Below are 22560 nucleotides of genomic sequence, written 5' to 3'. Positions count from 1 at the left end.
TTCAAGAGACGTAATTGAAGTAATGAATATACTGAACACTTCTACTTGCCTCTTAAACCAATGTACTCTGGCACTACTTAAATCTGTATTCGAAGACATTAGTGAACGTATTGTGAAAGTAGCAAATTTCTCTTTTCCAGACAGCTTCTGTGAGTTCTTTATTACAGAAGCCCTCATTGGATTCTTCTACCTGTAACAACTTCAGGCCCATTTTTACTCTACCATTTCTCTCAAAAGTAATTGAAAATGTGCTGAATCAGCTGAATGGTTTGAGGATCATAATGTGCTAGAGCAATATCAATTTGGCTTTCGCAAATTGTTGAGCACTGAAATTTTGCTGTTATTGAGTCTCAATATGATTAGATGGGAATTTGATAACGGAATGAATTATTAATGGTGCTGTTGGACATTTCAGAAATCTTTGACACTCTTAATTAGCAAATCTTATTCTCTCACTTAAAGGAGACTGGGGTATCGGGGACTGTACTGTGCAAGTGGTTTGCTTCTTATGTGATTGATTGAGCACAAGTCAATATCACTTCATCCACTTTGTTAGCACAATATAACTACTGGTGCTCCACAAGAACCTGCATTATTTAATATCTGTGACTCTGCATAAACTCCAGTCTGGTTTAGGTGTTAATTATAAATTGTATGTGGAAGATATTCAATTTTTTGTATCCAAATTGTCATCTTGGGCTTTAACTGAGTGAAATCCTGGCAGCAGTGAAATTCTGGTTAACTCACAATTGGTTGGCTCTTAATTTAGAAAGGACTGAACTGATTATATTGAGTAATTCCCTTCCAGTAAGAACCCAGTTTCCTTTGCTTTCAATGGTCTGGAAATACTGATATTAGCTCAAATGCGGAGTTTAGGTGTTATTTTGGAATCAGATCTATATATGCATGCTTGAAGATGTTAATTAAAGCCGCATTTTTCAAATTATGCATTTGCATAGGCTGAAGCCTTTGCTTAACACTAGTGATTTTCACTCTATATTTCAGGAGCTCATCCTTACGTACGGGTTGCACCGCTCCCTTACTAATAGTTCTGTTCCTAACCAGCTATAGAGAGAGGGTGTTAAATGTTCTAAAGTCATCCATAAGATTTTTCCCCACCCAGGATTCTGGAATTGTTTAATCTCCCTACATATAAACTGGTTGGAACACAAGTTACAGTGTGGTTGGTTGTAGGTTTCCTTTTAGAAATGAAGGGGTGTTTTCAGTGGTTCCCCTAATTCAAGCCCCACAGCCTGTACCAAAGAGGGGTAGGACTTTGCTCTGCTTATCAGTTGCTTTCACAGACCTGGAAGAGAGTCTGTCCAGTTAAGAAGATGAGAAGATTTTTGTCTTTTAAGAGAGATGGCTGTTTCTTGTCATGCTTCCAGCTCAGGAGAGCAAACATCCCTGCCTAGGGGATTGGGGATTACATTTGTCCTGCATCCAGTTAACAGTGGGACTGTGGTTGCCCAAGGTATGAAGGCTTTTGAGAATATTTCACTTTTCCTTGGAGAGAAGGGACATTTTTCCACCACCACTTCCACTTCCACTTCCCTGCCTACTTTGAAGAAGAGATTTTTCCTATTTTCACTGGGAAGAGACAGTGACTCAGAGGTTGAACATGGAGAAAGTTTGTGGCACTTGGAGTTTTCATTATTCTCTGTGTTCTTATGCTTTTTGTTAATTTGATTTGGATCCTATTTTTTAACTTACACCACGCCAAGCTTCTTGCCTGTTATGCTCAGGCTTGTGGACCCTTGGCCGACGAGAGGATGGTATACCTTTCGGAGGGTCCGTAGGCTCTCTTGTCGGCTGGCGAGGCAGAACAGGAGGCAGGACCAGCTGACCCTTGGCACTGGAGACTGAGGTGAACTCGGAGACGATGAAGTGACGAGATAAGGCGCTGTGTCTTCACCACTGGTGGTCTGCTATCCCCCCGGGAGGAGCCCGTAGGGACCCGACCGCTGGGACTTAGGTGGACCTAGGGAGGTCAGGGTAATGGTGCAAAGGACAACTGGGGCTTCGCCCTGGAAGCCCGCGGTCCCCCCAGGAGGAGCCCGTAGGGACCCGGGCCGCTGGGATTTAGGTGGGCCCTTGGAGGCGGTGGTCTTGAAGGAGTCCTAGGTCAAGTGCCAGAGGGTTGATGCTCACCAGTCCGAAGTCGTGTACCAGACAATCACTGCTTGCCAATCCGAAGTCAGGAACCAGAGAATCACCGTAAACCAATCTGAAGTCAGGAACCAGAGAATCACCGTAAGCCAATCCGAAGTCAGGAACCAGGAACACCCAGATGAAACAGGAACCAGAGTCTGAGCACAAGAAACTCACTGAAGCAAGCAGACTAGACAGCATTGGAGGATGTTGCCAAGTCGAGGAATGAGCAGAGGAAGCCTCCTTAAATACTTCCTCTGCTCTGGATCATTGGAAGCAGGTGAGTATCATTAAAGGGATCAGGTCCCTTTAAATCCAGCAGGGGGGCGCGGCCTCGCGCCTAAAGATGGCAGCGGCCATCTTGGATTTCCGAGGAGGAGGAAAGCCAGCAGAACTCCACGAGGGAGGAGCAGGGACGGCTCCCCAGTGGGTGGCCAGACTGCGGCCCATCCCCGGGGTGATGGGCACCGGCCCCAGGGAGCTTTTCAGGAGTAGCCACGGTGGGTTGCCGCCATGGTGGAGGTAGGGGGCCGTGCCCGTGGACGGCCACAGGCGTGGAACACAACATTGCCTGCTTTTTTCTGAGTTTGAGAACAACCATCTGAGATCTACAATAGTGAATATTCTTATGGGAAGATTTGAGTGGGACTTTAGAGACTGTTGTGGAGTGGTTTTCCACCCAGCGTCCCGGAGGCTTGTCCTCCTCCCCGCTGGTGGAAACCTGACACTCCAGTGGCTAAATGGGCATGATTGGAGAGAGGAATGAGTGGTCTAGGTCACTGAGATTGACCCTAGGGATGGTGCTACCGCTTCATTTTGGCTCTAAACTGAAGAGGGAGTTACTCATTCTGGAATGGACTACTGTAATTCTGTTTATTGGAATTCCCTTGCACGTTCTAAAAGCACTGCAAATTACCTAGAATGCCATAGCTAGGGTATAAACCAAAATGAATCTACGTGAATCACCACTGTACATCAGCGATGCTAATACAATCAAAAATAAATCAAAAGCAACATATAGCTGCTGTTATCGCTGCCAAATTGTATTTCACTGTTAGGTTCTCTGAAAATTATATATGTGTTCAAAAAACTTTAAAAAAATTTGCTTAATTACCCTACACTCTGTGAAACGAAATTTTCAAGAAATCTTTTTCAAAAATAATGAAAAACTTGAAAAATATTATTGTGGAGAGGTAGAAGTTTCATATATAATGTAGGCAACTCTGTACCAATGCATAATTGGTTATAATCATCAACCCCCACCACCTCCATTAGAACAATACTTTTTTTTGAGACAATTTTTGTGAATGAAAATTATAAGTCCCAAAAAATTCAAAAAACATCCGCAGGGGTGAAAGTTTACCTTTCCTGTGGAAAGGACCTAAGTATAATCTTGTAAAAGTACCAGATTAACTTAAGGCGGGTCCATCATAGACTTCCATATGAACAATGGTGAATCTCCAAGTGTTTTTTAACCGATCCCGACACAAACAGTTCGTGTTTCAGATGTAAATCCTTCCTCAGGGGAGTCTCTTCAATGATGTTCACCAACCTTGAAGAATTCTGTGCCTCGCCAAAAAGAATTTTGTAATGGATGTAATTCAAGTTTGTCATGGACTCAAAAATTCTATTCGCCGCATCATGCTGGCTGAGTTCCTTTCCAAACCCCCGAACGAGGGGGTATAGACCCCTGAATAGCTAGGGTATAGACAGGACAAGCATTTGGGAACATATAAGCCCCATGTTTCAAGGATTGCACTGGCTCCCGATTGAGTGGCAGATTAAGTATAAAATCACATGTTGATACATAAGTTGTTGGCCAACTAACATCTTGGATTAATTCAATTTTGCATCTATATATTTCCACCGATACATTAAGATCCTCTCATTGTGGTCTTTTGACATACCATCGCCATGAATTGGCCATCTAAAAAATCTTGCAATCTAGCTTTCTCAGAGGAAGACCAGTTATTTTGGAACACTCTCCCTGAGCACCTGTGGTCTATAACATACATGCAAGAATTTAAGAAATCTTTAAAGGCTTTCTTTTTCAAACAGGCCTTTGATGTATAATTGTATTAATGTACCCACTTATAATGGCTAAGGGCTAAGATTTCTGAATTTGTCCTTTATATCAGAAGTACACAATATTTTTTTTCTTTTTTGTGATTTCAATAGGGTGATTAGCCTAAGAAAGCATGGATAGCATTACTTGCTCCATAATATCTTGTCACATATACAATACCTTTATTTGATCTTTTGGGAGCTCTATTTTGTTTTGTCAAATATCTGATTATTTTTAGATTACGTATGTTTTATTTTGTGATCCAAAGAACAAAAAAGAGCAAAGAAATCCCACAGAAAATAATATCGCTAGAAAAAGGGAACACCATGTAAGTGCTTAGAATTGTCACCCACTTATCAGATCAAAAATGTTTGAATAAATATTTTAATGGAAATATTTTATAGAATGAACCGCATCAGCAAGCCAGGCAGCGTATCTCCTATAAGTACGGAGATCGCTCGGTCTTTTCAATCATCTGCAGTAAATTCTATATGCGGTCCATCTTTAAAGTTGTGGTAGGGTGAACCAGATCAAATTGAATAGGCTCGTTATATGAACATGCGTTAAGAAATGCGATTGACAGGTATTGAGACACGTTGCGGTTCTGAGATCTTCAACAGAAAATAAATAGGCTCAACAACGTCCGAAGTTTCGCTCACAAGCTTCTTCAGGAGCCAAACTTCTCAAAGTTTGAATGTGTCAAAAGATAAACAAAGTCTATAATATTTCCGTCTTATGCAAGAAACATAGACAATAAATCTCCGGAGCCTATAGACACAATCCTTACTTGGGATAAAAGGTCTCCTGTATAATTTCAAAATGGTTAAACACCGTACAGCCTCACGGCTTGAACATCAGCTTGAATCTACAGGTGTTTCTTAAATGATTTTGGAATCATCGCGGGATGACGTCATCCTTGACATGGTTTGTCCCCATTGGTTATGTGATTTCACATTCCGCCCGATTTAAACAGAGTTTGTTTTTCACATCGGTCTCTGTCCATTTTGAAATTAAGCAGGAGACCTTTGGTCCCAAGTAAGGATTCAACATTCTGCTCACTCAGAAAAGCTAATTATTATATCATGTTTTCTAATTTGTGTTTCTTTTATATGTAAAGCTCAAGAGTCGACAGAACCTGAATACGCATTAGAAGATTGTGTCTATAGGCTCCAGAGACTTTATGTCTGGGAGACATAAATGCACAATTAAATCCCTGCAAGAGACTAAATGCACAATTAATTCTTTATGGGTAGAAATCCCTTGTGTGTTGGGCAAGAGTATAGCGATAGGTGTATATTACCATCCTTTTGGCAAAAATGACAGTGAAATGGTAAGAGAAATTAGGGAAGCTAATCAAATTGGTAGAGCTGTAATAATGAGAGATTTCAACTACCCCAATATTGACTGGGTAAATGTAAGATCAGGACATGCTAGAGAAATAAAGTTTCTGGATGGAATAAATGACTACTTCATGAAGCAATTGCTTCAGAAACCGACATGAAAGGGAGCAATTTTAGGTCTAATTCTCAGTGGAGCACAGGATTTAGTAAGAGAGGTAATGGTGGTGGGGCTGCTTGGCAATAGTGATCATAACAAAACCAATATGCAGCAGGCAGTTTAGTGGACAAGTTATCCGGCTAATATTAGCTGTATAACTTGTCTGGTATATTCAGTGGGAAAGCCTCCCACTGAATATACTAGTGTAAAGTTATCTGGCTATATGTATCCAGCTAACTTTAAAACCTAACCAGCTATGTTTGAATATAGCCAGTTAGATTTTAAAGTTAGCTGGATACATGTGGCCAGTAGAGATGTGATTCGGCCGAACCTTTTGGTTCGGCCTTCGTTATCGGCCAGCCATGGGAAATTTCGTTTTCACGCGGTTCAGGCCGATTTTATTTCGGCTGCCCCTGAAGCCCGAAACCCGCCCCAACTCTTCAAATTGAATTAATTACAACAGGGGGTTGTAAAAAAACAAAAAACAAAAACCCAAACCCACCCCTTCAAATTTAATTAATTGCAACCCCCCACCCTAGCAACCCCCCCCAAACTTGCCAAAATTCCCTGGTGGTCCAGCGGGGGTCCCGGGAGCAATCTCCCATTCTTGTGCCGTCAGCTGCCAGTAATCAAAATGGCGCCGATGGCCCTTTGCCCTTATCATGTGACAGGAGCTATCAGGCCATTGGCCGGCCTCTGTCACATGGTAGGAGCAATGGATGGCCGGCGCCATCTTAAAAAATGGTGCGGGCCATCCATGTGTTGTCTCTCTAAGTCTCTTATGCCAGCAGTAATTGACTGTGTCTAGTGGAAGGCTTCCACTGCTTCCAAGGCTCTCTCTAGGGTGAGCCCAGTGTGTCTACAGGCCCAGTTCCGCATCGGCCTGTCTAGACTATCTAGGAACTGCTTCAAAAGTATTTGATGAACCACTTCCAGTCCTGACCTTGCCTCTGGCTGGAGCCACTTTCACCTGGCATCTTTCAAATGATGAAAGAGGTTTCTGGGGCTCTCCCTGGGCTGTAGGGCTGCCTGTCGGAACTGCTTCTGATAGTATTCTGGGGAGTACCCTGCTCTCTGTAGTATAGCGACCTTGACATCCTCATAGAAAGCCCTCCCATCTGGATTAGCGGCCTGGAACACCGCTTGACTCTTGTCGGTGAGCAAATTAGCCAAATAAGTTGTCCAGCTGGTTTCCAGCCAGGCGTTCCATTCAAAGTTCTTTAGAAAAACTTCTGCATCCTTTCCTCCCTTCTTCTTAAACAGGATAGGCGAAGGTGAAGGTACCTGAGGTGTTCTAGACACAGCCGATTGCAAGGCCTCAGCAAGCTGGGTTAAGACTGCGCCTTGTTGCGTTATTTGATCTTGTAGCTGCTGCTTTTTATCTATTTGTGTTTGCACAGCGGTTTGCAGATGTTGCTGTCCTGTGGCCAGGACCTGTATTACCTGCTCCATTTTATCTTCATTTGGGGCCAGCTCACAAACGGATAGCTCACACAAGACAGAGGGAAAAAAAAGCACCTGCTGGCCTGTCTGGCTTTAACTTACTACTTAACCCCTGACTACCCAGGCGGGGATAGCCCCCTTGGCCTGCTGTAGCATAAATTGCTACAGAACTTCAAAAACTGAAACACTCCCTCCGACAGAAGGAAAGCAAATGGCGGAAAACACCAACACAGACTTCCCTCTCTGCTTACAAACTCGCACTCCACCAATACAAAAGCGCTACATTAAAAACAAAAAGGGACTTCTTTGCACAGAAGATCCACCATATAATCTTTGATTCCAAAGCCCTCTTTGCCTATGTATCTAATCTAACGCAAACCACGACTCCTGACATCCCTGCCAACCTAGCACAAGAAAAGGCAGAGGAGCTGGCCCTCTTCTTTAGCAACAAAATCTCCAACCTAATAACACAGCTGAGAACCAACACTTCAACGCCATCCAACACATACTTCCACCACAACAAAGACATTACTCTACAATCCTTCAAACCCATCACTACTACTGAGATACTTTCTACATTAAAGAAAATGAAACCTTCATCTCACCCATTAGACCACATCCCATCCAAACTTCTCCTGCTAATACCAGACACAATCTCCAATGCTCTGACAGACATTATTAACTGCTCCCTAGCACAAGGAATCTACCCAGACGACCTGAAGATTGCATCCATCAAACCGCTCTTGAAAAAACCTAACTTAAATCCTAATGATCCTACCAATTTCCGTCCTATATCCAATCTCCCTTTCATAGCTAAGGTAATGGAAAAATTAGTTAACTCCAGACTCTCAGACTACCTCGAGGAACATAAAATTATGTTCCCGTCCCAATATGGCTTCAGAAAAGCTTTAAGTACTGAATCACTACTAATTTCCCTGACCGACTACCTCATCATGGGCCTAGATAAAGGTCACACTTACTTACTGATCCTCCTGGACCTCTCAGCTGCCTTTGATACTGTTAACCATTCCTCCCTACTAATTCAATTAGCAAACATCGGAATAACAGGAACAGCACTATCGTGGTTCAAATCGTTCTTAGGGAACAGAAAATACAAAGTCAAAATTCACAACAAAGAATCTCAACACTACCCTTCATCTACGGGAGTTCCACAGGGCTCCTCCCTTTCACCAACGCTCTTTAATATCTACCTACTCCCTCTTTGCCAACTGCTAACTAATTTAAACCTTAAACACTTTCTTTATGCAGATGACGTCCAGATAGTCATCCCTGTCAAAGAATCCTACATCAAAACCCTAGAATTCTGGGAAACTTGTCTTAAAAAAATTGATGGACTCCTCTCCAACCTTAATCTAATACTAAACTCTTCAAAAAGTGAACTCCTCCTAATTTCATCTGAAAACAGTAACACCGACTCAAATCCTCCACCCAATTTACAAACTCCACAAGTAAGAAACCTGGGAGCTATCATTGATAACAGGTTAAACCTAAAAGCATTCATAAACTAAGAACTGCTTCTATAAACTCCAAGTCTTAAAAAGAATAAGACCACTCTTCCACTTTCATGACTACAGAACTATTCTGCTATCAATATTATTTTCTAAACTAGATTACTGCAACTCTTTGCTATTAGGTCTCCCTTCATCTCACACGAAACCCCTTCAGATGGTTCAAAACACGGCTGCGAGAATATTAACTAACACACGGAGAAGAGACCACATATCACCAATCCTCAAAGACCTGCACTGGCTGCCGATTCACTACAGAATCATTTATAAGTCCATAACCACTATTTTCAAAGCTATACATCAACACTCTCAGCTCAACCTTCAAATTCCTCTCAAAAAATTTACGTCCAACAGACCAATCAGAGAGTCCTATAGAGAAACCCTACAAGTACCACACTCCAAATCCATGAGGCACATAACCGCCAGAGACAGGGCTTTCTCCACTGCAGGACCAACACTGTGGAATTCCATCCCACCAGATTTGCGACAGGAACCCTGCCTTCCCACATTTAGGAAAAGACTCAAAATGTGGCTATTCATGAAAGCCTTTCCTGAACTAAACTGAACCTATTCCATTATTAACTAGGCGCTCAGACTTTGCCTTAATCATGGTAATTAATATCCCTACCTCATAAGGACAATTCATTAATGCTTTAAGCACATTGACTGGCATTTACTTTCTCTCTATTTAATCCCCTGCTTCTTTTCTATGCTCCAAGTTGTATTACTCCCTTGTTTTATTGTAACTGCATACCTTAGCCTTCTCTTGTTTAATGTTTTATTACTATTATTATTATTATTATTATTATTAGGATAAATGTTATTTTTTACCTTTTTTTGTTACCTATCCACTTGTTAATTGTAAACCGAAATGATGCGATATTTATCGCGAATGCCGGTATAGAAAAACTTAAAATAAATTAAATAAATAAATAAATAAAATTGTAGTCAGAAAGCCCCAGGAAAAAAACTCTGCAAGCTGTTTTGTTTTGGTTTTTCTTCTTGGAGGCTGTGGGGTTTTAGTTGTGCTTCCTGCTTAAGCAAAAAAACCCAAAAACCTAAAACTGACACCACGTGTAGCATATTCAGGCCTGCTGTGGACACAGGAACAGTTCCAGAATACAATAAGACTGACCAACTTAGTTATGGTGCAGATATTTGTTTACATAAGAACATGTCATACTGGGTCAGACCAAGGGTCCATCAAACCCAGCATCCTGTTTCCAATAGTGGCCAATCCAGGCCATAAGAACCTGGCAAGTGCCCAAAAACTAAGTCTATTCCATGTTACCGTTGCTATTAATAGCAGTGGCTATTTTCTAAGTCCACTCAATTACTAGCAGCAGGTAATGGACTTCTCCTCCAATAACTTATCCAATCCTTTTTTAAACACAGCTATACTAAATGCACTAACCACATCCTCTGGCAACAAATTCCAGAGTTTAATTGTGCGTTGAGTGAAAAATAACTTTCTCCGATTAGTTTTAAATGTGCCACACGTTAATTTCATGGAGTGCCCCCTAGTCTTTCTACTATCCGAAAGAGTAAATAACCGATTCACATCTACCCGTTCTAGACCTCTCATGATTTTAAACACCTCTATCATATCCCCCCTAAGCCGTCTCTTCTCCAAGCTGAAAAGTCCTAACCTCTTTAGTCTTTCCTCAGTAAGCGAGCTGTTCCATAGTAACTCCCCTTGCATCAGACACAACTAACAGATAAACGTCCACCATCTGGGTGTATTGTGAGGTCCTACCAGCTACCTGGTGCCTCCCCAAACCTTTCTCGACCTGGGTTCTCATCGTAGGGTGAAGGGAATCTCCTTTCACCTAGAATCCCTTGCGGCATTCTGCCTTGAGGAGGACTGGGTTATAAACTTGAACAGGGCTCTGTAAAGGTAGAATAAGGGAGGTGTCAGTATACTCCTTCACAGTCCTTTCCCCAAAAAAGTTTACAATTTAAGTGGCAACTGAACATAAAGAGACTTGCTGAAGTTCAAAAGGAGTATCAGTAGGGAAAGTGTCATTTGAATCTTGGTTTCCCTGGTTGTCAGCCCATTGCTCTAATCATTAGACACCGCCTCTTCCCTGTGCTTCCCTCTCTGAGGCAACATACATGTTTTAAAACACTCTAATATGTGTTGGGAGTCTCCATCTACACTGCATTTTGGAAACTTTGCCCCTGTATAGCCCCTACATAACTCACTGACTGCTGGGATTTGTAGTTCCACAGTATACTTTCCTTCTTTAGGAGTGCTTAGTTTCATTCTAAATATAGCTCCTCTTTCACTTAGCCTACTGGTGCCCCCATATGGTTATGTATGGAATATATATTCCACCACAGATAAAACAGGGTGTCCTTACTTGCAAAAAGTGAAGAGTTAGCAGAAACCTGGACCTAGTAGCAACATATGCATTGAGGTAGTCAAGGGCTTACTTGAGCAGAGCAGTGGTTATGATTATAAAAGCAGTGCTTTGAATGCCTTGGGCTTCTAAGAAACCACTGGAGTAACCTGTACTGAATAGGAGTTATAACCATAACAGCACGGGCATGGCTGCATTGGGCTTTCAAGAAGTCATTGGGAAATCTTGCATAGAAGCACCACGTTTAAAAATACATTTCAATTAGCACGGTAGGACAACGATTTTGCTGATTTTAGTAGCTGTGTGGATTATTATAAAATTTGGAATAAAACATGGAAGGGGCCCTGAGTATTGGATTTAGCATTGCTCTTGTAATAATCATAGAGAGCAAGATGGCAAGGCCTGAAATGGCCCTACCAGTGGAGGTGGCAGAGGCCAGCACTTTAACAGATTACCACACCACAATAGAATATACAGGGGAGGTTATTTTCAAAGGAGTTATATGGGTAAATTTAACATAATATTGTAGCAATTTTTAAAAGCTCAATTAAGCACTTAAAGTGCACTTACATGTGTAAAACCTATTGACAATTCAATGGTATATATTGTAACAATTTTCAAAAGTCCACTCACATGGCTAAAAAGCATTTATATGTATAAAATCTAGTTTTAAGCATGTAAATCCTTTTGATAACACTGGTCTACATTTGAAAAAACATTTTCTGTTGACCTAATTATTTTTGCTGATTTTACCCAAATGAAAGGTGCAGATTCCAAATATGAAGTCAAAAAATATGCAATACGTCAAATTTTTTCACAAATAAGAAATGTTTCATTAAAAATTATAAAGTTGAATATCAAGGGTAATAAGAAGTTCTGAAGAAGCAATAACATGTAATATATTTGTTTCATGCAAAAAACAAGTCTATCGTCTAACCAAGAGAACAATAGTTGTGAAAATTTTAATTGTTAGGGAGAAATTTTCTCTTTTTGGATGCTCTGGAATAGTTATGAGACTTTTTCTCTGACCTTTAGTCCACTGTCTCAGGTTTTCAACACATGCCCTGCACATTTTATGTGGTGCCCAAGGTTTGTCCTGGTCACCCAGTTTAACCCTGAAATATGCATAAGCTTTTCGTAGAAAGTCAGATATATTTGTCCTTTGTTTGGGTGTTGTAAAACAACCACAGATGTAACAGAATATATCAGGATCATTCCGGCACCGTCCACGAACTATATGAGTGTTGGATGACATATTCAACAAAAACAGATTTAACAGAGTTAAATTTGCTGCGACTTCTAAGCCTCTTGAATGACTGAATACTGCCGTCCGTTTTCATGCTGCTTATATAGCCATAAAATGCCTATGTCAGCAGTTTTAAACTGTTTAATAAGCAGTCTTCCTATTGGTTATACCGACTGCGTATTCAGCATGTCTTTCTGTGCATTAATTATCTTTTTGCATATTCAGCATATGTAAATAATAATGTTACATTATTGCTATAAGAGTTTATGAGTAGACAGCGTTTTGCGGAAAAAGCGGATGTGACTAGAAGAAACGGATGTGATTTTTGGATTCAGCACACTAAAATACATAAAGATCACATGTTATCTTGTAGTCAGCTTCAGACCAGTGTAATTAACCCTATTGTGAGACAGCTGATTTAATAATGTTTCTTTCCCAAATTTTCTTCAGCAATCTCTTGTATTCAAGGATGACTGCCTCCCATGACTGACCTTTCCATAGATCTAAAATGCACTAAAACCTGTCATGTCCATTGCTGCATAAAAATACAAACACAAAGCTTACCATTGACTCAGGTTCAAAGTATTTTAATACAAGTAGAAACGTTTAAAGACTTTCACAATTCTCAGGTTTCATCACATTAAGTTCACTGGCTGCTCCAGAGTAAGGCAGAAGTGCCACAACTAAAATGTATGCTTGTAATATTGTAAAAATTAAAATAAGTGTTTTATTCTACTTTTCTTTAAAAATATTTGGATCCAAGCTACAAAATAAAGGTTACCATGTTAAATAGCTATTCTAATTAGATGGTATTGCATAGCATAACATGTTACAGGCTATTGTAAGTGACTTTGGTTCAGAAGTTACAGTATATATATTGCAATTATGCAGCAATACAGTAGGAGAGAATGAAGTGCCATTTTCACTGTAGTCACAGTCATACTTCTATAAAACCTGGAGCCAAAATATAATTTCAATGGATTCAGTAAATAGTACCAAAAATTTAAAACTGCTGGTAATGCACAATTATCTGGGATGCCAGGAAATAGCATCGATTGCCATTAGTTTTAAACTGCTGGTAGTGTAGAGTAGCTAATGAAACACATTTACATCTTCCTATATTAGAGAAGCAAATCACCTTAAACAATTATTATTTTAAGTGAATGGAAATGCTAATTTAACATATATAAAAGTGCCACTATAGATGTTTACATAATCGCTGCATGGGAAAATGAGTATTTTCTCTTGGATCTAAGCTGTGACCTAGTTAGTAAGACACGTCCAGGAATAACGTATTTGACCTTGCTCAAGGTATGACATGTCAAGAATAAAAGTAGGTGAACTTAATTGAAGGAAAGTAACCTTATTTGAAGGAGGGCAAAGTCACCAGTCATTATTTTTATGGCAGGTGAGTTGTGGTAATTGACATCATGAGGTGCACACATTATTTATCAGATTATATGACAGCAAGACAAATTAGGAACATCTCTCGCTAGCAAAAGACAATTTCTCTTGGTGCATGACCATAAGAGACAACAATCTACTCAATTACAGTCAATTAATGTTCACTCACCTCTAAATCAAAATTTTTGGGGGGGTTTACTTTTTCGCAACTTACTTCAGCTCCCGAAATCGGAGCAGCCTCAGAGGGAACTCTCCTTCCGCCTCCCCCCACCTTCCCCTCCCTTCCCCTACCTAACCCACCCCCCAGCCCTTCCTAGAACCCCCCCTTACCTTTGTTGGGTAAGTTGTGCCTGCCTACCGGCAAGCATAGCTTATGCGTGCCGGCCCCTTTTTGCAAGCCCCGGGACATATGCGTGTTCCGGGGCTTGCGCGCATTGCCGAGCCTATGCAAAATAGGCTCGGTGCGCAGGGGCAGATTTTCTTGGCTTACGCGCGTATGTTACACGCGTAGCCTTTGAAAATCTGCCCCTAGGTTTCTATCATGTGTTAAACAGTGTTTAATGTGTGATAAATGCTGTTTAATGCACGATAAATGCTTAATATGGCAATAATGCACATTAAGACGATGCATTATTTAACCCAAAATAATAATGAGCTGCATAAACTTTGCAAATATGTGCAAAGTAACACATTATTAAGAAATGTTATGCTAAGGAAAGTAACAAGCCATGTTGTTTTCCTGAAAGTTAGCTACAACTTAGGAGCTGTAGCTAACTTACCCTGAGAATGTCAGGATGCTAACGCACATCCTAATGCTCCCAGGCTGGTACTTAAAGGGCCACAATCGCCTGAAATATCCCCCCCAAAATGTGAAAGCCCCTCCCCTCCCAATGGGGGTTTTGATAGACCCCTGCCATCTGTAACGGAGACCCTCAAATTAATAAAGCTGAAAAAAAATTAAATTAGCACCGTCATGCTTTGCCCCCCTACCCAAATTCCCCTGTCAAAAAAAGTGCTCCCCCAATTGAAGTACCGGCCACCTTTTGATCCACCCAAGCCCACCATCCCCCAGGCATACCTGCTGGACTAGAGGTGACCAAAGCATCTCCCCGGCTCTGGGCCGGCTGCTTGCTCTAGTTAAAATGGCAGCAACCAGCTGTCATACTACCTGTTGCTGTTGGCGAGGGTTACTTAATAGTGGGAGAAGTGCCCATATGCCGCTGCCTAAGGAGTGGAAAGAATTCAGGAAAATACAAGGGAGACTGAAGTTCCCTTCAGGTGCTGCCTAAGGAGTTAAAAGTATTCAAAGAGGATTTCTGAAAGAGTATTAAATCTGGGACTGAGCTCTGATTAAATGTGAGGACTGAATGTATATTCTAACCACCTCCCATGGGAAGAGACAAGAAAATAAATTAGGGAAGTGAAGGAAGATTAAACTAACTTTAATCTACATAATGTGAGGAATTTAAGAAACTGGATACAAGGAGGAATTCTGTGTAAATACAGAGCTTCCACTAGAAGCAGAGACTTTGCTAGAAGAAGTGGAGTCACAAGTTTATTCTATCTGCTGTCTTATTATTTATTGCTGCTAATCAATCGAATTCGAGAAGCGTAAATATTATTCAGTCATCTGAACAAGCTATCAGTAAAGACGTTGGAAACCACCAATGCTCTGCTGTGTGTTTATTGGATGCTGAGACTGTATAATTATTGCTGCTGTGAAATAAGGATGGAAACAGGGCTTGAATTGCAAAGGGAAAGAACCGAGTATAAGAGCTATTGATCGTCCCCACAAATTGCACCTCATGGCCTCAGGTTAAAGCTATCCGGTAGTGAGGAGGAGTTGCATAGAGACGGAGAGGAGTTATGCAGAAAAGGTCCATCTTTACAATTTTCTTTCTACGTGCCACTGGGTGCCAAGTAAAGGATCCGTCCTGCCCAGGGGTTACCCTCCATGCAGGTATTCATTGGCTGAACGTTATTTCAGGCAGGGGAGGGAAAGGGGAAAAAGAAGTTTAATCGTATAACTCCATGACCAAAGTTTTCATTTTAACCCAGGCTGGGCCAAATTTCTGATCTGTGTTAATTCATGAATACAAAACATTCATCCCCCAAGCATTTTTCTCAATTAGCAAACAATAAAAGATAGCTGTTTCAACTCAAGTTTTTTTTTTTCTGCTTCTCAATTAAGAAGCCACTACTTTTCTTTTCTTTTTTTTAAGTCGAATCTCCCAGGAATTTAGTGTTTATTTTACACTTTCAATATGGATAAACAAAAGATCAGTATAAATATATTTTTGGTATTTTCCATGTGATAATCAGTTATATATAGCCAAAATAAAACATTAAAAAAAATTTTTGGTACACAAATAAAGCTAAACTATAAGAAACTTGCAAAAAAAAAAAAAAAAGTAAATGTATGCAGGAAGACAGTACCAGCTACAAATACAGTAATTCATGGATGTGTTAGCCATCTTTAAAAACTGACATGTACCACCAATGTTTCCAGAGTGACGGTGGTATAGGAGGAAGCCGCCCGCAGCCTAGCTCTGCGTCCAGCACTGATTCAAGCTGTACTTAAGAGCGTAAGTCTACCTTTTCTTAATAGTGCGTCTTGCTTCATGTGGCTCAATTTAACTTTTGGAAGCTGGTCCCACCCTATTTAAAGTTTTAAAATGCAATATGCTTTATTTTACAGAGAGCACAAGTCAGTATTGCCTTTAACTTTGGACAAAATGTATGCGCTTTGGATATGGGTTCATGGCCTACAATGCTTTCCAATTACAACTGAGGCCCCTGAAGCAAGTCTTCTGAAACATGGTGCCATAAAAGCATAAGAACATGCCATACTGGGTCAGACCAAGGGTCCATCAAGCCCGGCATCCTGTTTCCAACAGTGGCCAATCCAGGCCATAAAAACCTGGCAAGAACCCAAACACTAAGTAGATCCCATGCTACCGCTGCCAGCAATAACAGTGGCATGTCGGGCATTAGCTGATTTTGATTTTTGAGCACAAGTAAGCACCCTACTTTCTGGACTATTTAAAAAGTAAAAACCTTTTTGGAGAATTTGTTGTCCTTTATAAATTGTATATGCCAGCACACACGTTATAAAATATGATGGCTGCACACACATGCGAGCATAGATTTTAAAATCCGGGCAGCCTGCGACATGCACACGTAGGGGGCGAATTTTAGCAAAATATGCACCGTGACGCAATCGGGCCTCCCCCGGTTCCCTCCTAGTCCACTCCAATTAAGGAGCGAACAGGGAGGGAACTTTCCTATTACTAACCCTACCTTTCCTACCTCTTCCCGTCTCCTCCCCGACCCCTATCCTAAACTAGGGATGTGAATCGTTTTAGGACGATTAAAATTATCGTCCGATAATTTTAATATCGTCTTAAACCGTTATGGAACACAATACAATAGAGATTCTAACGATTTATCGTTATAAATCGTTAGAATCGTGAGCCGGCACACTAAAACCCCCTAAAACCCACCCCCGACCCTTTAAATTAAATCCCCCACCCTCCCGAACCCCCCCCAAATGAGTTAAATAACCTGCGGGTCCAGCGGCGGTCCGGAACGGCAGCGGTCCGGAACGGGCTCCTGCTCCTGAATCTTGTTGTCTTCAGCCGGCGCCATTTTCCAAAATGGCGCCGAAAAATGGCGGCGGCCATAGACGAACACGATTGGACGGCAGGAGGTCCTTCCGGACCCCCGCTGGACTTTTGGCAAGTCTCGTGGGGGTCAGGAGGCCCCCCACAAGCTGGCCAAAAGTTCCTGGAGGTCCAGCGGGGGTCAGGGAGCGATTTCCCGCCGCGAATCGTTTTCGTACGGAAAATGGCGCCGGCAGGAGATCGACTGCAGGAGGTCGTTCAGCGAGGCGCCGGAACCCTCGCTGAACGACCTCCTGCAGTCGATCTCCTGCCGGCGCCATTTTCCGTACGAAAACGATTCGCGGCGGGAAATCGCTCCCTGACCCCCGCTGGACCTCCAGGAACTTTTGGCCAGCTTGTGGGGGGCCTCCTGACCCCCACGAGACTTGCCAAAAGTCCAGCGGGGGTCCGGAAGGACCTCCTGCCGTCCAATCGTGTTCGTCTATGGCCGCCGCCATTTTTCGGCGCCATTTTGGAAAATGGCGCCGGCTGAAGAAAACAAGATTCAGGAGCAGGAGCCCGTTCCGGACCGCTGCCGTTCCGGACCGCCGCTGGACCCGCAGGTTATTTAACTCATTTGGGGGGGGTTCGGGAGGGTGGGGGATTTAATTTAAAGGGTCGGGGTGGGTTTTAGGGGGTTTTAATGTGCCGGTTTTGCGATTTTTAGATTTTTAGATTTTTCACGATTTTTCACGATATTTTACCCCCCCAAACGGCAACAATACGATTCCCTCCCCCTCCCAGCCGAAATCGATCGTTAAGACGATCGAGGACACGATTCACATCCCTATCCTAAACCTACCTATCCCTAATTTTTTTATTTTAATACTTACTGCTGCCCAGGAGCAGAACTAATCTCTGCATGCTGGGAAGATATGATATGGGAAGATATCATAAAAATCTTAATATTAAATTATACAAAGTTGACGATTTTTGGGTGTCCCAGTCCATCCCCTGCCCCTCCCCACCCAACCCACACTCCCGGCCCACCCCTTTTACAGGGCCCGGCACTTTGGCGCGTAACGGGGGTTACGCAAGTGGCCGGGTCTGTTCTAAAATGCGCACGGCACGCACAAGGTCCGGCCACACGCGTAACCCCCGTTTTTTAGGTGCATGGCCCTTTGAAAATCGGGCTGTTAATAAGCAAAAAAAAGACTCCTGGACTATGATTACACATGACGGTTCTTGTAGAGAAAAGCCTTTATTAAGTAACCGCTCCGGTGTTATAACAGTCCTTCAATGAACTAACTTTTGGTTGTATCTAGTTTGTGTCTTGCCGAATTTTTAGAATTTCAAGTGCTTGAGTGTTTTTCTCTTTTTGATTTATTTTCCACTCTCACTTTTTGGATTATTTATGATGATTCATGGATGCGTAACACCCATCCAATCAAAAGGATTCTATACTTGGCACCATCAGCAAAAACATTATTAGCTGCTAGAATTATTGCCTAGCAGCTAATGGCACATGTTGATGTGTTTAAAATATGGGAAGATATCATAAAAACCTTAATATTAAATTATACAAAGTTGACGGTTTTTGGATAAAAACTAATAATGGCCTTAGCAAAAAATCTTGCATATATATGACAGAACAGTATTCATTTCTAGTTCTGCTCTGCGTTCTATTTCACATTAAACTTCCATTATGCTGACTGTGCATGCTTCATATAAAAAGATGCAAAAGTGTCTTATTTTGAATTATAAATGTTCCAAAGAACAGGAATAATAAATTAACTAGCAGCAGGATGTTTGCTGTTTGCAGTCTGCAGCCCAGAGACAAAAACACATGGGTTAAGCATTACAATGTAGGAAAATCCTCTTCAGCTGGTTGCATGTTGTTCCAAGCAACAGATCCAATTTTTTTTTCACTGCTATACATATTTATGCTAAACCTCAAAGGCCACAGTATCAAGCAAAATAATTAGGCAGCATGATTTCTTGGGGTTACACTGTTTAAAGAGCTCTAAAATGTAGACAGAATGAAACAAAGTTGAAATACTACTATAGCAATTTCTAGATGTGATTTGCATATTTTTTCCAGAGATAAGCATATTATATTACATATTGGAGATGTAGTTGTTTGTTGGAAACAGTAAAGCCTTCTGAATTTATCTTCTTATTGCTTGCCAAATGTCAATACTTGCTTCTGAAGGCACTGTGCCATTTCTCAGCAGAAGTTTATAGGATTCATGTTAGCTGTACGGTCTGACCAACTTCATAGCAGCATAGTTCTGCAGGGAAAAAGAAATAAAACAGTGAATATGCAATCTTCCACCTTTATCAGAACTGATGATTTGTTAAATGTTTTGTACACCTAGGTGGCACGGATCATTCTTCTCTTCCCTCTCCGGCTCAGCTTACTGAGTAGTTGCCCAACACCAGTGGTTCCCAACCTGGGGTCAATGGACCCCTGTGAGTCCGTGAGACCATCACAGAGCATCCGTCTGAGGGGAGACAATCAAAGTGCAGCTGCTGAGAAAAACAGCAGGCTGACCTCTCCTCTGAGGAGCTCTGTTCTAAGACTGCTGCTGGTTGCTCTCTCTGCCTAATTCCATGCTGTCCACACCAAGAGGAGAAGAAGATCAGTGTCTCAAGGAGCCCAGACCCATGCAGAAGGAAAGGGAAGAATGGGTCTGGCTGCCACTACAAGCAAGACCAAATCAGCGTTGCAAGGAGGTGGGGAAGGCGGTGCTGATCACTGCCATCAGGAGCCTGAACTGGTACAGAGAGGAGACAGGAAAAAGTGTCGCTGGTTGCCACCACGAGGAGCTTGAAATCACAAAAAGAGGAGGAGGGGAAGAGTGATGCTTCCAGCATCCAAATTAGCAGCCGCTGCACTTGACTGGAAGAGGAGGCAAGCAGGGTTATACCCCTGAGGAGAGTTTCTGGGTGCTAGTGCATATGCTCTGGCTGACTTTGGTGAGCTAACATCAAGGGAGAACAGCTGCACTGCATGAGTAATGTGGCCATAGGGGGTGGGGTGCTGGAGGTGGAGGGAAGGGTAGCAGGAGGAAGGAACCGTTTGGGAGCCAGCACATAGGGTGGGAGGAGCAAAACAAGCTCTCAAGAAAGGGCAGAGAAAGGGGGCCAAGGGGCATAAAAGGGCAAGAGGGAGAATATTCAGGAAGAAGCCATGAGGGAGAGGCAGGGGGGGGAGTGCACTTGGGAAGGTGGGGGGACACAGCAGGGCAGGAGGGAAGGTACCTGGGGAAGGCAGCACTCAGGAAGGGGTACAGGAAGGAGGGAAAGGGGCTGTGAGAGGGGACAAGAGCAGGAGGGAAGGCACCCAAGAAGGGGGCAGAGAAGGCAACACTCAGGAAGAGTCCAGGAGGGGGAGCACTAGAGAAGAGGACACGGGGAGAGATGGAAGGATGGAAGGCACTTGGGAAGGAGTCAAAGGTGGGGGTAAGCAGGGCAGTAGGGAAGGCGCACTCAGGGAGGGAACATGTTGAAAAGTGCAGAAGGGAGAAGACAGGGGAAGGTGCTGCAAGGGGAATATGGTGGAGGGAAGGCATTTGGGAAGCACCATGGGGGAAGGGCAAGGAGAAATGACCACCAGGTATCACAAAGAGGATGGGAGTGGCTGCCACTGATAAAGGAAGGTGGTGGGAGGAACAGACCATCATCAGAGATCATTCTGAAATCCCTACATGTAAAGTCTATGGGTGCTAAAGGAACTGTGGTGCCACCAGCCCCCGAATGTTCAAAGGGACAACTCCATGGGGATAGAGGGAATGGTGGGGAGGGATTGGGGGAGAGAGAAAGTCTGATGGGGAATGACTGGTGAGGGGAGTGGGAATGGAAGGGACAGAATGAGGGTCCCAATAAGTTCTGGATGCTGAAAAGAGGCCCTGCATTTGAAAAGGCTGGGAACCCCTGCCCTACACAATGTCTCATTTATGGATAAAAGGGACTTAACCCAGCAGCATCTGAAAAGTCATCATCGCCAGCTAGTGATAATTTTCCCACCGGTATTTTTAACACCAATAAACTTTTTGTTGATTAAAATACCAAATGACTCTCTTGTGTCCAAGATAATGTCCCCTTCAGAACTTGTCAGCTAGTAGCTCTCACCTTTTAAGGACCACTTGGAACTTTCTACCATAGATTATGAGCTTTACCTGACACGTTTCCCCATGAGTATACAGAATGAGAAACATAAACACAGCGAATCAAGTCTAGAAGCCCCACTTAGTATCATATAATTGATTCACAGTTTTAGGCCATCATACCCTGCAGAAGATACGGGTCACATCAGGGTAGGCTATCTAAGGTCATATATGAAAACAAATCTAAGGGGACACATGCCTTATATAACCAACAACCAAATGCAGAAGAAAATAAATTATCACTATAAGAGCTTTATTTTTAATCAAATAACATTTTTCATTATTTCAGGGAGTGATTTTAAGTGGCATACGTAAATAAAGTTGGAAATAGCATAGTACTTTCATTTATGACACGTCTTTTCACCAGCGTGCCCTGAGCCAATCAGAATGCAGGATTCACACTGACATTTTAGGATGCACCTGTGAGTCATAATCCTGCGGCATAAAGGATATACAGTAAGACAACATTCCCTTTGGAACTCACAAGCCGCTGCTCTTGAGTCAGTCACAAGATGGAACATTTTCAGTGGCTCCTAGAAAATTCTCTCTCTCTTGAGGGAGGGATACACAAAGTAATTCAAGGTCAGACTCAAAATCCATAGATTTCCCCACGATCCACTGGAACAGTCCATGCAGGTTTTTTGCTGTGGATCTTGGGGAAAGCCAGAGCACAGCTGAGGAAATCTGTTGATCCAAGGAAATACGATGCAGACTTTAAAGATGTTCACACACCTGTACAAATTCATGGTATTTTTTCAGCATTCTTAACACTGTTCAGCATGCAGAGTGGGAAGCTGAGCTACATATTCAACCAGAACCTTCTGTGTGGTGTGATGACAGATATAACGAAGCTCTGCCTTTTTATTCTTAATCATCGCAGGTCAGAATTCTCAGCTAGATACTGGGATTTGTTTGCCCTTACCAGTGCATATAGATTGTCTTGATAAATACTGTCAATACACTTAATAATTTATCTCTTACCAATTTTCAAGGAATGTATTACATTGAAAGTTACATTTACAAGAGCAGCACAAATAAAAATAAAAAACAATCAGCTCGTATAAATGTTCCTCCTGAACAAAATATTTATT

General features: G+C 42.2%; 1 protein-coding gene across 4 annotated transcripts in view; it reads right to left on the bottom strand.

Annotated features, from left to right (window-relative positions):
• Positions 1–18345: 18345 nt before the first annotated feature.
• DYSF (dysferlin) overlaps positions 18346–22560 on the bottom strand; it is a 731032-nt gene continuing 726817 nt past the window's right edge. For all 4 annotated transcript variants that reach the window (XM_029594483.1, XM_029594497.1, XM_029594488.1 and 1 more), the window contains one exon: positions 18346–19591. In XM_029594483.1, the coding sequence (XP_029450343.1) occupies positions 19553–19591 (39 nt within the window). In that variant the 3' untranslated portion in view covers positions 18346–19552. The remainder of the gene's footprint in view (positions 19592–22560) is intronic.

Source organism: Rhinatrema bivittatum, chromosome 1, assembly GCF_901001135.1.
Source record: "Rhinatrema bivittatum chromosome 1, aRhiBiv1.1, whole genome shotgun sequence".
In the NCBI taxonomy this organism is placed as follows: domain Eukaryota; kingdom Metazoa; phylum Chordata; class Amphibia; order Gymnophiona; family Rhinatrematidae; genus Rhinatrema; species Rhinatrema bivittatum.
The sequence above is the reverse complement of the archived record's forward strand: the minus strand, read 5'-3'. Positions and strand labels throughout refer to the sequence as shown.